This window comes from Leptodactylus fuscus, chromosome 1, assembly GCF_031893055.1.
Source record: "Leptodactylus fuscus isolate aLepFus1 chromosome 1, aLepFus1.hap2, whole genome shotgun sequence".
Lineage (NCBI taxonomy): Eukaryota > Metazoa > Chordata > Amphibia > Anura > Leptodactylidae > Leptodactylus > Leptodactylus fuscus.
In genome coordinates this window covers 191653648-191669713 of record NC_134265.1, presented here as the reverse complement: position 1 = coordinate 191669713, position 16066 = coordinate 191653648, and the positions used below count along the sequence as shown (strand labels likewise).

The 16066-nt window shown below is 42.9% G+C and overlaps 1 protein-coding gene across 1 annotated transcript in view; it reads left to right on the top strand.

Moving 5' to 3' along the window:
• The first annotated feature begins 1515 nt into the window (after positions 1–1515).
• MAU2 (MAU2 sister chromatid cohesion factor) overlaps positions 1516–16066 on the top strand; it is a 39419-nt gene continuing 24868 nt past the window's right edge. The window contains exons 1-9 of the mRNA XM_075280406.1: positions 1516–1784; positions 4949–4966; positions 6639–6704; positions 8470–8565; positions 8649–8743; positions 10320–10347; positions 12519–12674; positions 13193–13339; positions 15407–15497. Coding sequence (XP_075136507.1) covers positions 1533–1784; positions 4949–4966; positions 6639–6704; positions 8470–8565; positions 8649–8743; positions 10320–10347; positions 12519–12674; positions 13193–13339; positions 15407–15497 — 949 coding nt within the window. The 5' untranslated portion in view covers positions 1516–1532. The remainder of the gene's footprint in view (positions 1785–4948; positions 4967–6638; positions 6705–8469; positions 8566–8648; positions 8744–10319; positions 10348–12518; positions 12675–13192; positions 13340–15406; positions 15498–16066) is intronic.

Sequence of the window (16066 nt, the reverse complement as noted above, 5' to 3'; positions counted from 1 at the left end):
ACTCCATCTCTGCCCCCAGTTTCATGTCCTCTCCATCTCTGCCCCCAGATTCATGTCCCCACATCTCTGCCCCCAGATTCATGTCCCCACATCTCTGCCCCCAGATTCATGTCCCCTCCATCTCTGCCCCCAGATTCATGTCCACTCCATCTCTGCCCCCAGATTCATGTCCACTCCATCTCTGCCCCCAGATTCATGTCCCTCCATCTCTGCCCCCAGATTCATGTCCCCACATCTCTGCCCCCAGATTCATGTCCTCTCCATCTCTGCCCCAGTGTCATGCCGTCCTTGCCATCTCTGCCCCCAGTGTCATGCCGTCCTCGCCATCTCTGCCCCCAGTGTCATGCCGTCCTCGCCATCTCTGCCCCCAGTGTCATGCCGTCCTCTCCTTCATCTGCCCCCAGATTCACGTTCCACCTCCACATTAAACTTACCTTCTCCTCCGCTCCCTCGCCGCTCTCGCTGACACATGCGGCTGAAGGAAGGAGCTGACACAGGTCAGCTCCTCGCTTCGCCGCTGCCCGCCTCTCTCCCTGACACATGCGGCTGAAGCAGCTCGCGTGCTCGCTTCGCCGCTGCGTCTCTCTCTCGCTGACACATGCGGCTGAAGCGAGGAGCTGACCTGTGTCAGCTCCTCGCTTCGCTGCTGCCGCCGGCTCCTGGCTTGTACATCGCGTCTACAAGCCAGGAGCCGGCGGCAGCAGCGAAGCGAGGAGCTGACACAGGTCAGCTCCTCGCTTCAGCCGCATGTGTCAGTGAAAGAGACACTGATCTCTGGACGCAGATCTGAGTTGAAATCGGGACATACCTCCCTCCAACCGGGACCGCGGGACATGTCACCCAAATCGTGACTGTCCCGCGGAAATCGGGACGGTTGGGAGGTATGCATTATAATAGGCCTATACACACTGCGGCTGTGTGTCGGGGCCAAATTGAAGAGCCGCACAATATGGAACATGTCTTATACCTGTCTGTACTTCCAGCTGTCAATTCATTTTCAATGTATGGGTCAGTGAAAACCACGTATGATGCACAGCTAGTAATCCATGTGTCCTCTGTAGTATTTACTGACTGGTACACTGCACATGGTCATGTGCATGTAGACAGAAATGAGAACTGACATAATTTTCTATAAAAAAATAAAAAAAATGTTTGCGTTTACAAAACTGTATTAAGTAAAAAAAAAAAAAAATCCCAAAAGATGTCCACCAGTCATGAAGTGGTTAAAATACAGACGCATCTGCTATTTTACGGACAATGCTGTTCCTGAAGACTGTCCGAGAATTTATTGTCCAATCTGAATATTTGCTGTAAAACAAAGTGTATTTGGTATAGAAACAGTACGACAAGGTGCTTGTTTTCAGGGAACGCAGGCAAACCGGAACTCTCCAACTCCTAGGACACAGGATCTCGGGAAAGCGCTACGTCAGATTGCCGCAGGAGACAATGGCGGGACTACAGCTCCCAGGACGCAGCGCGCTCTCGCGAGTTTTCAGGGGGGCGTGGCCAGGGCCTTGTTGTTGGTATCAGTGATGGCGGCTGCGGCGGTAGTAGCTCCGCAGGCTGAGGCCTCGGAGTCCTGGTACTTAGCCTTGCTGGGTTTTGCAGAGCACTTTCGTACCTCTAGCCCCCCTAAAATCCGCTTGTGTGTGCACTGCCTGCAGGCTGTCTTCCAGTTCAAGCCGCCGCAGCGCATCGAGGCCCGGACTCACCTGCAGCTCGGCTCGGTCCTCTATCACCACACGAAGAACAGTGAGCTGGCCCGTCAGCACCTGGAGAAAGCGGTGAGGTTTGAGCGGGTGCCTATAGGCATTTAGGGGTGCGGAGGGGAAGTGGTCCCACATGGAGAAGAATGGGGGCGACTAACATTGCGGTCCTGCAGGAGGCGCGGGTGGCCGGCCATAACCTATAGAAAGCCCCATCCTCCGTGTACTTCAGGGGGCTGCTCACACTTCTGTAACTTGTATCTGTAGTCCTGCCCTTCTTTCTCCCAACTCTGAATGGCATGCCTCAGTCCTATAATCCTAGATCTGCTATAGGAGCCCCATTGGTTGCCTGGCTTACTCAGTGTCTGATATCTAGTAAGTGACTAGTAGTTTGATAACCACTGTGGTTATTGTACACAATTACATCCATTACCAGATCGATCCCTTTAATGGACTAAAACAAAGGGAAGGACATCTTTTTGCATAGAAATCAATGTGTTAAAAAATGCAGTGAATACACCCTACAACCCTTTTCTATCTCTTCACTGGACATCCCCTGTCCATTACACTTTTGGATATCACAGCCACCCACTTGTCCACAGCAAAGAGCAAGCAAAAGCCATCTACTGCAGTTCTGGCCATGGTGCAACCTGTACATAAGTTTGGCTGTTGGTCCTGTGTTTGTACATGAAAATGAACAGGCATTAGTACCATCTTACATGTCTATGGTTTTTATTTGTAGGCAGCACACCCCTGTTTACTTGGGATCGTGCTGCTGACACTAGGTGCACACTAGCGCTGGGTGTCCATTCTTCTGCTCTGTTGGAGAAAACCATTGGGTTTGTGGGACTTTTTTGTCTGGTGATTTTTGATGGACACTCCCATGCAGATGTAAACCTAGCCAATTGTTGACTGATCACTGGGCATGCTTACATGAGGCAGTGAGCAGAAATGCTGTTTTTTAAAATGGGCCTTAAAAGGAACCTGTTAGTTTTTAATTCTATATTTATGGGAAGAGGAGTCTGCAGTACTCAAGATGTACGCACAGTTCTCCAATGAAGTATAGGTCAGTACTCAATGACTTCATTCTGCTTGCACAATGAAGCAAATTGTTCTAACCTTGATTTCATTAGAGAATTGTATGTGCGCTGGGAGCACAAGAGATGGGACTGATGACAGTGCTGGGACCGACAGACTTAAAGGGGTTGTCCGTTATGGACACTTATCTTCTATTCACAGTACAGGTGATAAGTGCCCGATTAATGTTCGTCGTCTGGAGGACAGGCCTCCTTGTCAGTGGAGCACCAATATGCTTGCATGACCGACACGCCATTCACTTCTGTGGAGCTGTAGGCACTTCCAGAGATTTCAGTCGCAGCAGCCCAATAGAAGTGACTGAAGCGCCAGTCACACAAGCACACTAACACTGCAGTCTCACTTTTTCTGTCGTCCTAATCACTGGGAACCTGCTGATCGGGCCCCCAGTGGTCAGACACTTATCTCCTGTCCTACAATGTCCATAATGGCATAACCCCTTGAAGCAGCCCATACACATTAGAGCGTCACAGTGTTTTTTGTTGTTTTTTTGGTCAAAGTTGCAGTGCCGCCCTAGCCTAATGAAAAATTATTTTAGGACAATCCTTTTTTTCTACAGGTCACACCCCCTATTTATGACACTGGGTTTTGGTTATTCACGTATCAGCAGTTCTGATTGGATAGCATACAGTGATTGACATGTCCTTTAACCAATGACTGAGTGAGCAAGTAGATTTTTTTTTTATGAATTGCCTAGCCCTACTTTAAGGGTATATTATTATTATTGTTTATTTATATAGCACCATTAATTCCATGGTGCTTTACATTTGGGGGTTACATACAAATACACAAAATATACAGGCAGATATAAAACTAACAGTGACCGACTGGCACAGTGGGGTATATTCCCAGTTGTCATATGCTATTCTCCACACAGACGTGATTGGCAAGGAGGCCATACTTGAGGGAGGCTGCATTCATTGCAGTCAATGCTAGTTACAGAAGGAGCATCCTCCTGAAATGTGAGGTGACTGCTGGCATTTGTCAGGGATTTATAGCATCCCCTGGTGGCAAGAATTGGCTTACCCCTAGGGTAGGCTATCAATATTAGATATGGACACTTGCAGAGAATACAGTGTGAGGCCCTATTCACATCTGTGCTCAGGTTTTTGTTCAGAGAGTCCGCTTGGGGACCCCCCGAACGGAAATATATACACATAAAAAAGTGGTTACCTAAGGAAACCTGCGGACCGCGTAGACTATAATGGGGTCTGTGTGGTTTCCACTCAGTTTCCACATGAAACAAGCAGAGAGAGAAAAGTGCAGCTTGCAGGACTTTTCTCTGCATGTTTTAAGCAAAGCCACACGGACCTTATTATAGTCTATGGGGTACACGGGTTTCCATAGGTAACAGCTTTTTTTATGCATATAGGTTTCCGTTCAGGGGCGCCCAAGTGGACTCCCCAAACGCAGATGTGAACGGGTCCTGACATCTGGTAATGTTTACATGCCACTGCTCACTTGCCGTATCATTTGTAGCAGCAGTTTTAGTACTGCAGCACTGGCCAATGGACTTAAATGGGGCAGTGCTTTAGTAGCTAAAGCTGCTGCTACAGAGTGTACATGGCAGATCTGTGCGGGGTCTTAGCTAAGGATAGTTCATCAGTATTAGTGCATAACCCATGCAAGGGCTTTATCTGGTTTCTAACATTGATGGCCTATCTAGTCTGGGTACTGGTGATTTGCTGGGATCTTGCACCACTCAGGTCTAATATTGATGGCCTTTCCTAAGTATAGGCTATCAATGTTAGAAAATGAATAACCCTCTTAAGGCTCACTCAGAGTTCACCAGCCATCTTTTAGCTCGAGCTCCATAGACTTTACAAGATCTTTTCACGTTGCCATTGTTTTATCAGTCCGTATGAACAATTCAGTAAAAAAAAAAAAAAACAGAAGAAGCTAATTCACAGCCTGAGTTCGCTGTCCCCTCCGATAGGCTCATGTCTGTGCGGGGTTGGTAAAATCTTGCTACCCTCATGTGTGCACTTGGTTGTGAAAAAAAGTGCTTTTTTTTTTTTTTTTTCCCATGGACAAGTGCCTTAGTAGCCTTAATGGGAGTGTGCTTACTAATGTATTCTAATGAAATGATGACCATTTTTGTTTATGGACTATTACTAATAGAAGCTTTCTCTTTTTTTTTTTTTCAGTGGTTAATTTCACAGCAAGTATCCTTTTTCTGTCCTAAAGTTAGAAATGATCAGTGGTTTAAAGGCAAATATGACGTTACCCCATTGGTTGGTTGGCATCTGACTTTAAGACTATGGATTTTTTTTTTTTTTAATTGATATTCCAGCCTTCTGTTGCTGTTTGCACAAACTAACGTTTAAATTCTCTGTATGCATGTTCACTTTAATGGGCTGTGCAGTGGAAAGTACTGTCCACTGGATAGGTCATCAATCTCAAAAATGTTTTAATGCTTGGCAATCCCTTTCAGACTGGTTGCAGACGACCTTGCTGCAACTGGCCTGCTGTGAATTAAAAGCACAGGTTGCACACGCGGATGTCCCCGTGTGCCGCTAGTGCACCTGCCATGCTTCTGTGACTCCTATCATTAAATGAATAGGAAGCACAGGCCGCAAAACAGGAGAGGAATAGGACCTGTTCTATGTTTTGCAACCCGGACGGTCGGCCCGCACACAGGACCGTGAAATTCACAGTCATGTGTACAGGCCCATAGAAAAGAATGGATCAGTGTACTATCTGTGAAATACAGAAATGGCACACTGACCCATACCACGGTCGTCTGCTACCGACCTAAGTCTGTAGTATAAAGAGAAATTAGTTGAAAATGTCTGGTGGCTCTTCATTCTGTACCAGTACGGAGTTTGCCAAAGTTGAGTGGGTGACTTTGATGTTTTCTTATGAGAAGTCTCCTGAATATATATTTAATTTTTTTTTTCTTTATTACTAGGATGTCTAGTGGTCTAAGGAAAGTTTGCATCTCCGAGACTTGTTGTAGAAAGTTGTGAAACTGAAAAGCAGCTTTGTATACCTGAATGAGGTTCTCCAAAATGTGCCTAACTTCTAGATGACACATTCAGATAAAAGAAACAGTTGCAGATATTTCTGTAACCTATCCACAGTGTGTGGATATACACTTAGGCCCGGTTCACACTTGCATTCGGTCTTCCGTTCGGGAAGTCTGCTTGGGCCCCCCCCCCCCCCCCCCGAACGGAATTCCGACAACTTTAAAAAGTGGTTATCAAATAAAGCGCACAGACCCCATAGACTGTAATGGGGTCTGTGTGTTTTCCACGCGGTGTCCGCACGAGTCACGTGGAGAGAAACTGACTTCAAGCAGCCCTTTTCTCTCCGCATGACTCGTGCAGAAAACACAGACCCCATTATAGTCTATAGGGTCCATGTGCTTTCTTTGCTAATCACTTTCTAATATGTGCGGTATTCCGTTCGGGGGTGGTCCCTGAAAGGAACACCGAACACAGATGTAAACCACGCCTAACTGTGAAAATTATGCTGTGTGTGTTTAATGTTATTGTTTTGTGTTATTATATCATTAATAGTGTTTTGTTATTAGATTAAGACATCTGCTGGAAGTTTTAGAGAGTATTAATGACACTTTTAGTCCCTGGGGTTTGCCTGCAGAGAAATGGGCTCCATGCCAAGTTAAGTGCAAGACAGCATCTGTCTGTCTTTGTGTGTATGGTCATCCCTAGACAAATACAAGCCATTAAGCAATGACTTTTTCCAGGTTGCGTATTACTCTAGAACAGCTGCTGCCCATGAATGTTCCAAGCCCTGATCCATTATCAAAGTGATCACATTTGTGAAGTTCTAAAATGTCCACTTATGTATTCAAACTTAACTTGCTGTCTTCAGATCCCTCAGTTTGAAGATGTTAAATTTGAAGCTGCCAGCCTGCTGTCTGAGCTATACTGCCAGGAGGTGAGTTCTAAACATTGCTATATATGCCCAGTTAATATATTTTATTAGTTGTCTGGCTTTAGGTACTAAAGGAATGGTTCACCGGGTCAGCCAGTCGTTAAAGTGCGTTACATGTTGGTCCAGTATCACATGCTTAATGAAATAAGACCAAGTTGTCCTAAAAGTTTAGTTACAAATAAAGCCAACTCATTTGCTACTTTTACAAGCATATTTTGGGAGCATTGTTGTGCCAATTGCCTGTGTGACCAAAGGTCTCATGAACTAAACTGACAGCATCAAAGGGCTCGTTCCAATTGGGTCAGTGTTGTTGTCAATTCATGTCGTTAGACTTTGGTATTGTTGGTATACTGTAACACAAATGCACCCATAATATTTTCGTGTGAAAATGGCTTTTCGAGACGTTTTGAGTGGATTTTTCTGTTGCCGTTGTATATTTTGAAACCAAGGAAGATTACCACTGTTCCATCTGGTAAAGGGGTTGTCCAGGCAAAAATGCACAATACTTTTAAATCAGCCTGAGGCATTGGAAAAAAAAAAAAACCTACTCGACTGTCCTCGATGCCCCAGTGTCCTCTCAAACGTCCTGGTTCTTCTGCCCTGGTGGCTTATCGAGATCCATTGAAGCGGCTGATTGGCCTTAGGAAGAGGAGCAGTGATGTCACAGTTATTAACATTACAGACCCTTCGCTTATTGGCCTCTGTGGTCACGTGAATGCTGAGGCCAATCAGCAGCTTCAATGGAACTCCAGAAGTGACCTCGGAGAAGCCGCAGGGGCAGAACAACCGGGGCAGCAGGAGGATAGACACTGGAGCATCGGGGGATATATATATTTTTTTCTTTCTTTAAACTTTATCCAATGCCCCTGTCTGATTTAGAAATTAAAAGGATTATCCACTCTTTCCTGGACAACCCTCTTAAAGAAAACATGTTGATTACCGTATATACTCGACTATAAGCCGAATTTTTCAGCACAGTTTATTTGCTGAAAAAAGCCCCCTTTGGCTTATACTCGCATCAAGCAAGAAAGTAAATATATTTTTTTTAAAGGGGGGGGGGTCTATGACCAACGCAATAGTATTGTATAGAATCTCCCATAAAATAGTAGGGGGAAAAAAACGAAGCTTAAAAAAAAAAACTATATATATAATAAAAAAAAATAAAGTAAATAAATCCCTCCTTTCCCTAGAATACATAGAAAAGTAGGAAGTTACTGTGAAACACATACACATTAGGTATCCCTGTGTCTGAAAGTGCCCGGTCTACTGAATTTAGGGTATCTGCAGTTCTCCTGTTCCGTCGGGAAGGGGTTAATAGGAGCACTGCAGATACCCTATATTCAGCCAGGCTGAATTCCCTCCCCTTTCCCAGCACCCAGCATCTACTGCACCCAAAAACTCCGACCATTTTAATTTTTGAAAATTTCCAGTAGCTGCTGCAGCTTTTTGTTGCTACTTTTCAAGGTAAACAAATAATGTCAGAGTGAATTTTGACTTGCTGATAGCTGTCCTCTCTTGAGTGGCTGGCAGATCGTAGGTATATTGGGTTTCATCAAATTACAGGAGGATATGCTGTCAAACCATTGCAGTTTATGATCTTACTACCAGTGGCAGTGTACTGTGGTTTTGTTCCTATATACAATATATCTATTCTGTTGCCTCATGCTGTACATATTGCTATTGCAAATTCATTTTTATCTGCAGAAATGAGTATATGGATGTATAAATGCAATATTTTAAAATATTTGGACTACAAATTCTGTTGCAGAATTCTGTAGATGCTGCAAAGCCTCTTCTACGGAAGGCGATCCAGATATCTCAACAAACACCATATTGGCATTGCAGATTGCTCTTCCAGCTTGCGGTGAGTGAGGCGCATAGTTAAAGTGAATGCAGTCATGTACTGTGAAGTTGTCCACCATTAAATCATGTTTTTACAATTTTTAGCAACTTCATACACTTGAGAAAGATCTGGTGTCAGCATGTGACCTTCTTGGGGTTGGAGCAGAGTATGCACGTGTGGTGGGCTCTGAATATACGAGGTAAAAATGTCTGTTCTAATTAATAACCACATATAAATGAGGTATTTACAGTATGAAACTGCTTAAGGGCTCGTTCACATCTGCACCCGGCACTCCGTGATGCAGGTTTCCGTTTCCTGCATAAAACAGAGCAGGATACGGAAACCTGCAGGACTCTTTCTCACCCATTCATTTGAAAGGGTGAGAAAGATGTCCGGCCGTGAGCGGCGGCGAACGTTTTCGCCGCGAAACCGGGTTTTTTAATCCGGACACAGTCGGACATGCAGTACTCTGTGTCCGGATTAAAAAAACCGGTTTAGCGGCGGAGAGCATAAAACGCTCACCGCCGCTCACGGCCGGACCCGGTCTGTGCTTTCCATCTTCTTGCATGTAGAAGACAGAAAGCACAGAACGGAGTGCTGAATGCAGGTGTGAACCTAGCGTAAGGAGAAATATTGTCATTACTTTTTTTTAATTTTTTTTTATCACTGATGCTAGGTTCACACGAACATCAGCTGTCCATTGTTTAGTTCCATTGGAGGACCTGAACAATGACAGGCAGACCGCAAATTAGTTGATGCATATGAATTCTGACAGACCCTATTGTCTATCATGGGATCTGTCGTGTGTCCATTGTTTTTAAACTGAAAGTGGCAGCTGAATAAGTTATGCGTTACAGGACTTCTTTTTTTCTTCATCCTCTAGTTTCAGGCAGACATTGCAATGCAGTCTTCTACACAAATGTGAATGTAGCTTTTGACACTTTTATTTAATTGAGATGCTAAATTATACTGTTATTAATTGATTGCTGCGCGCACTGGGGAATTTTTAGGCTGAAGCCCCACATTGCGAAAACTCACTCGCTGTCGACTTGGGGCTCACAATCTAAATTCCCTAACAGGGAAACTGGAGTGTCGCAGGAAACTGGAGTACTGGTGGATGAACTATGCAACCACATGGTGAAACATACACACTCCTTGAAGCCCAGCCCAAGGGATTCTATTATTAGAAACCCTTTTTACAGAAAATTACAGTAAATACTCGTTTTACCTTTATTATCCTGATCCGCACCGCCGTTCCTTAGAAATATCTGTATGACTTTAGTGTAGGGGTCTGCAGCCTTACCATTATTGCTCAACACTCCAAATACTTAACTTTAAAAAAAATAAATAAATTATTTATTTAAATCGACGCTCGAACAAAAAAGGTTGCCTACCCATGTTCTATAGATTTACAAAATAATTATGTGATGTTGCTCTAAAAGGCATCTAATCCTTTTTTGAATTTGTCGGCGCTGTGCCAAAGATTGTGTATATATAAAGATTGCATATATAAAACTTCCCCTGGAAGACAGCTGATTTGTTTTTATCCTGATGACATTTAATTTTTTTTTTCATGTATATAGTTTCCCCAAGTCATGAATGGATTCTAACAGGTTTCTTATTTCTAAAACCAACCCTGTTTTGGCTGTTGGCATAGTATCTCTTTATTTGTTGTGCTTTTTAAATTATAATTCTTAACAGCAGGAAAAATTGATTTGATGTTGGCTGTGTAACAGTAGCTTCCTAGAATTGATGACCAAATCTTGTTTTTGCAGAGCTTTGTTCTTGCTGAGCAAAGGAATGGTAAGTGTGCTTATTAGTCATAGCTCTTTGTATAGTTCTAGAATTTATTTACCTGGCCATTAACATAATAGCCAGTCACCAACTTGTGTATTTGGAGGTCTTCCTGACTCTTCTCTTGCAACAAATAACTAAGAAAATGTGCATGATCCATCTGACATGCATGATTCTTTGTTCTCGCAGAGGGTAAGCTAGAGATGTGTTTATTGACGAATTATGTGTATGAACAGATATCCCTCAGGGTCAGAAACCAATCAGGTGGCGGAGGAGTGGGGTAAAGCGCGCACAGACCAACCAAACAAGTATTCTTCCAAAGCTTTAATGCTTAAGCACGACGCGTTTCGGCAAGTAGCCCTTTTTCAAGTGCATATAAAACTACAAACAACAAGCCATAAACATATCTGAATTAATCATAAAAAGTAGAGATGAGTGAACAGTGAAATGTTCGAAATTCGATTCGAGTAGCCGCTCAATACTCGACTGTTCGATTGAATATCGAACCATATTATAGTCTATGGGGAAAAAATACTCGTTAAGGGGGAAACCACTATTCGACACAGGAGGGTCACAAAGTCCACTATGACACCCCAGGAAATGATGCCAACACCCTGGAATGCAACTGGGACAGCAGGGGAAGCATGCCTGGGGGCATCTAACCTGCCAGTTCACTGTATTATGGGATCCCTGTCAGCTTGCGATATGCGGGAGCTAACTTTTTCCCATAGGAATGCATTGACCAGCATTGATTGGCCGAATGCCATACAAAGTACAGCATTCGGCCAGTCAACACTGGTTCTGCCGGAGGCTCGTCTGTGAGGAGGCCGAGTCTTCAGATCGGACCAGAATGGAGACTGCTGTGAACCGATCTTAGACTCCGCCTCCTCTGGCAGAACCAGCGTTGATTGGTCGAATGCTGTACTTTGTATGGCATTCGGCCAATCAACGCTGGTCAATGCTTTCCTATGCCGAGATGTAGCAGACACACTCCCTGCAGTTCTGAGGCAATTGAGAGTATAAGGAAACCTCATTATACAAGGGTACTCAGTAGTGTTCTAATACTCACCATTTTATGAGTATGCTTTGTATGTTATGTGGAACGTCACTTTGTTTTAAATTATGATTAGTTTTTATTTATGTATCATGGGTGATTTTTGTTTTTTTGTCATTGTCTATTCAATTTACTTTTTGTTATGATCTATTATTCAATTTACTACTTATTTTATTCCTGGAGAGAAATATTGAAACTTTTTATGTCACTTATTTTTTTATGATGAATTTAGATATGCTTGTGGCCTGTTCTTTTATGCCTCCTACTTTTTACGATTAATTCAGATATGTTTATGGCTTGTTCTTTGTAGTTTTATATGCACTTGAAAAAGGGCTTCTTGCCCGAAACGCGTCGTGCTTAAGCATTAAAGTTTTGGAAGAATACTTGTTCAGTTGGTCGGTGCACGCTTTACCCCACTCCTCCGCCACCTGATTGGTCTCTGACCCTGAGGGATATCTATTCATTGTTGATTGCGAGCCTTGGCTGACGCAAGGGGACTAGCTGCTACCGCCACGTTTGCTGTTCCACGTGCTTTTGGTGTTGTGACTATTCACAACACGTTAAGGTAAGAGGCCTTAATTTGGCCTGTTACCACTTCATCACTTGGATTACTACACCATATTGGCGCTCGGTGTCTTTCTTTTTGTCTAAATTATGTGTATGGTCAGTTTTAATAAGTAGTTTGAGTGTTTCTGGCATGTTGCAGCCAAGTTTTGGTATCTGATGTGCCTTTTAATCTCTCATATCAGAAGGGCAGTTTCAAGCAGGGGGTGTGATTCGGAGGTTGCCAGTGTCAGAGCTCAGAATTACACCCCTTGTCTGCTCCTGCCTGACAACGGCCTCCTGACAGTACAGAGAGTAAATACCATAGCAGGCACAAAAACTAACAGGATTGATTGCTTGGGAAAGATGGGGGCTACAGAAAAATTTCCAATTGTGCTGGAATCGGTGGAGAAGGGCCTTTTAATTGATGTAAAGAACTGGAATTGTAGGAGGTGGTGAAAGGTCCTCCTTAAAGTAGTTTGTGTTACCATGTGACCATTAAAGAGACCAGCTATATATAATGTATACAATACAGCCTGACACCTGTACCTTTCTAATGACTGAAACACAATTTCTGCCTTAGCTTTTGCTGATGGAGCGAAAACTACAAGAAGTACACCCCCTACTGACTTTGTGTGGACAGATTGTTGAAAATTGGCAGGGAAATCCCATTCAGAAAGAGTCTCTACGAGTTTTCTTCCTGGTTCTACAAGTGACGCATTATTTGGATGCAGGACAGGTAAGTACTAGCTAGGGATGGACAATTGACCCAAGTCAAAATTACAATTACATTGTACATTTTACATCAATTATTTTAGGTCTTTCCTTTATTTATATGCCATGCCACAAAATTTTAGTTTTGAGTATTCATGTGATCAGCTATATATATATATATATATATATATATATATATATATATATATATATATATATATATTATTTATATTTTTTTTTTTTTTGGTCAAAAAAACAAGCGCCAATCTTGTTTCCTATATCAGCAATCCTGATTACTTAACCTACCATTGGTGTACTTAAGCCAGTGGCAGTGCCAGACAGGATGGTATGAATGAAAAATATTGATGTTGGCAAGTTCATGTCTATTAAATTAGCTGACTTGATTATTTTGTGATTGTCTGGCCTTCATTCTAATCTTATTACACATTTCTATGATCGTGGCAATAGAAATCTGCTCACAATCCTAGACATTGCTGTCAGTGCTGTGTACATTGTATATGATATTGAGTTGTTCTATTGCAGGTGAAAAGTGTGAAGCCATGTCTCAAACAACTCCAACAATGCATCCAGACAATTTCAACTCTTCATGATGATGAGATATTACCCAGCAACCCAGCTGATCTTTTCCACTGGCTGCCTAAGGAACACATGTGTGTTCTGGTGTACCTGGTAAGTCTGAAATGATGAAAGGAATTGCTCATATACTGATGTAATTTTCAGACCATTGGAGGGCCGAAATATAGTTTAAAGGGATTCTACCATTAAAATCACATTTTTTTTTCTCGATAACACGTAGGAATAGCCTTAAGAAAGGCTATTCTCCTACCTTTAGATGTCTTTCTTAAGGCTATTCCTATGTGTTATTGAGAAAAAAACTGAGATGAATGCAACGGGGTGGAGGGGGACACTCAATTTTCAATCTCAGGGGGCGTTCACACTCGGTGTCTGCTGTATGCATTCCATCGCGTTTTAGTCCCAGCGAAACTGGACAGGGGACGGAAACCCGACAGTCACCTTTAAAACCCATTCAATTGAATGGGTTTGTAAATGTGACCATCAGTGTCTGCCTGTGGCCTATCCGTGGGGAAACCGTTTTTTTTTAGCCGGACACAAAGTCAGACATGCAGGACTTTGTGTCTGGCTAAAAAAAAAAAAAAAAAAAAAAAAAAAGGGTTTCATCACAGACAGGGCACAGGTGGACACTGGTGGTCACCTTTACTAGGTTGTTTTCACACTGTAAAAGCCAGAAATGCCATGAGCAAGTTTTTCTGTTTTTCTATATAGTCCGAGCTATGTTGGTTCTTTTGGGTTCCAGGCCATGGTGTTGATTTGGTTCCATGTTTTTGTGTGCCTCTCTTACTGCTGTGGTATAAACTGGTCAGCACATTGTTTGTGGAGGGGATATAGCCTGAATGCAGAGCCAACATATTTTACCTCTCCTAGTGTCATTCTCCTACTGGCCAGGTCTGTATCCATGGTGCTGTGTCTCCCAATGAATAAAACAAGAAAAATTGATTTTTATTTATTTTTTATTTTTTTTTGCACTCTGTAAAATCCTTTTCTTGTTGTATTCACTGGGGGGGCAGCACCATGGGTATAGACGCAGCCAGTAGGAGACTGATACTAGGAGTATCAAAAACTAACATCTCTGCGTCCACACTATACCCTCTCACAGACACTGTGCTTCATCAATTTGTACCGTAGCACTAGGAGAGACACAAATAACCAAAGAGAACATGGAACTAACATCCACCAATTTGTCCTGAACTAAAACAGCTCATGCATGAACAAAAATAAGAACGCTGGAGGGATCTGCGTGCCCCAGTGAATACAACGTGAAAAGAATTTTATAGTGAATATAAAAAAAAGTCTTGCTTATTTCACTGGGGAAGTGCGCACCATGGGATGTCCTAAAGCAATCCCAGAGGGTTGGAATTACATGGCCATGTGATCAACCTAGGGTCCAGCCACTTCCAGAATCTTACAACCCAAAGTGGCATTGTCAGATGCCACAGAATGGATCTGGTAAAATTTAGTGACAGTTTGAATAGAGGCCCAGGTGACAGCTTTGCAGGACTGGGCAGCAGAAGCCTGATGCCGAACAACTCAGGAGTTTCCAACAGCTCTCCTAGGGTGAACCATCACTTGGTGGGGCGATGTCCAACCCTTAAAGGGGTTTTCCAGGCAAATTTTTAATTATTTATTTTTGTTTTTTTTAAAAGTCTGTTAGTGCTATTAATAAGTTAATAAGTGCACCCAGTATTGGTGGTGATCTGTTTCCAGAAACGGAACGTCACCAATACTAACCCCCGCTCCATCATACTTACCCTTCCTGTCAGGGCTTTCTGGGCATGGGAGATCACTTTCTTATGGAAGGACCAGCTCCTCCTCTTTCTGATGTCAATGAAAATCTAAAAATGTGCCTGGGGCGGGTCACCTGTCCGCATCGGTGATCTGGGCAATATACAATTTAGTCAGAAAGGAGGTCCTCATATCACAGCACTGTTAGCTTTCTAGCAGTATATAAAACCGCACATACATGAGGACTTGAAGCCGATAGGTTTCCTTGATAGCAGACTGAATCCATCGAAAGATGGCAGCCTTGGTAGCAGCTAGTCACTTGCGAGGGCACTCTGGGTGAATCTTCTGCAGACTCTTTTTAGCTAATTCACATCCTGTTTCATGAGGATTTCTCCTATTAATCTACTACTATCTATTTTGTTTTGTATAAAACAGGTGACAGTCATGCACTCCATGCAGGCAGGATATCTTGAGAAGGCTCAGAAATACACAGATAAGGCTCTAATGCAGCTGGAAAAGCTCAAAAGTAGGTTTCACTGCATGTTTAAATGACTGTTAACGTGTCTAAAAGCCAGTTTTATGTGGTCTAATTCACCCTATATGCCCCATAGTAACATTACAGGCATTGATTCTCTGTATCTGGATCTATCTTTTGGTTTTATATCATGTATAATATAATACATATTTTCAGACATTTGTTCAGCGCTTAATTTTTAGATTTCATTGCAACTGTTGATTACCTTTATCTTTCTAGTCTGTTGTTGGTCCTTACTATTTGACATCTGACTGACCATGTGAATAAACACTCTTTAAAAATTTTTTTAAATATATAACAAGGCAGGCACGCAGGCCCATATGTTGTTACTTTACATAAACTAAATGTTAAGGAAATACAAAGTCTCAGTATTTGTAAATCAGACTCCCATCAGTTGAACTCCCAACAGCCACGTGGGAGTGGTAGTGCCCAAAACCTTTGAAAAACTATTGCTCTATTATTTAGATAAGTGGCAGGGTGTCTCCAGAGAAACCTGTAGGCAACTCGAGGAATTCTTCAACTGTTCCAAAAGTAACCCTTGTGAGAGTGTGAAGGGAATC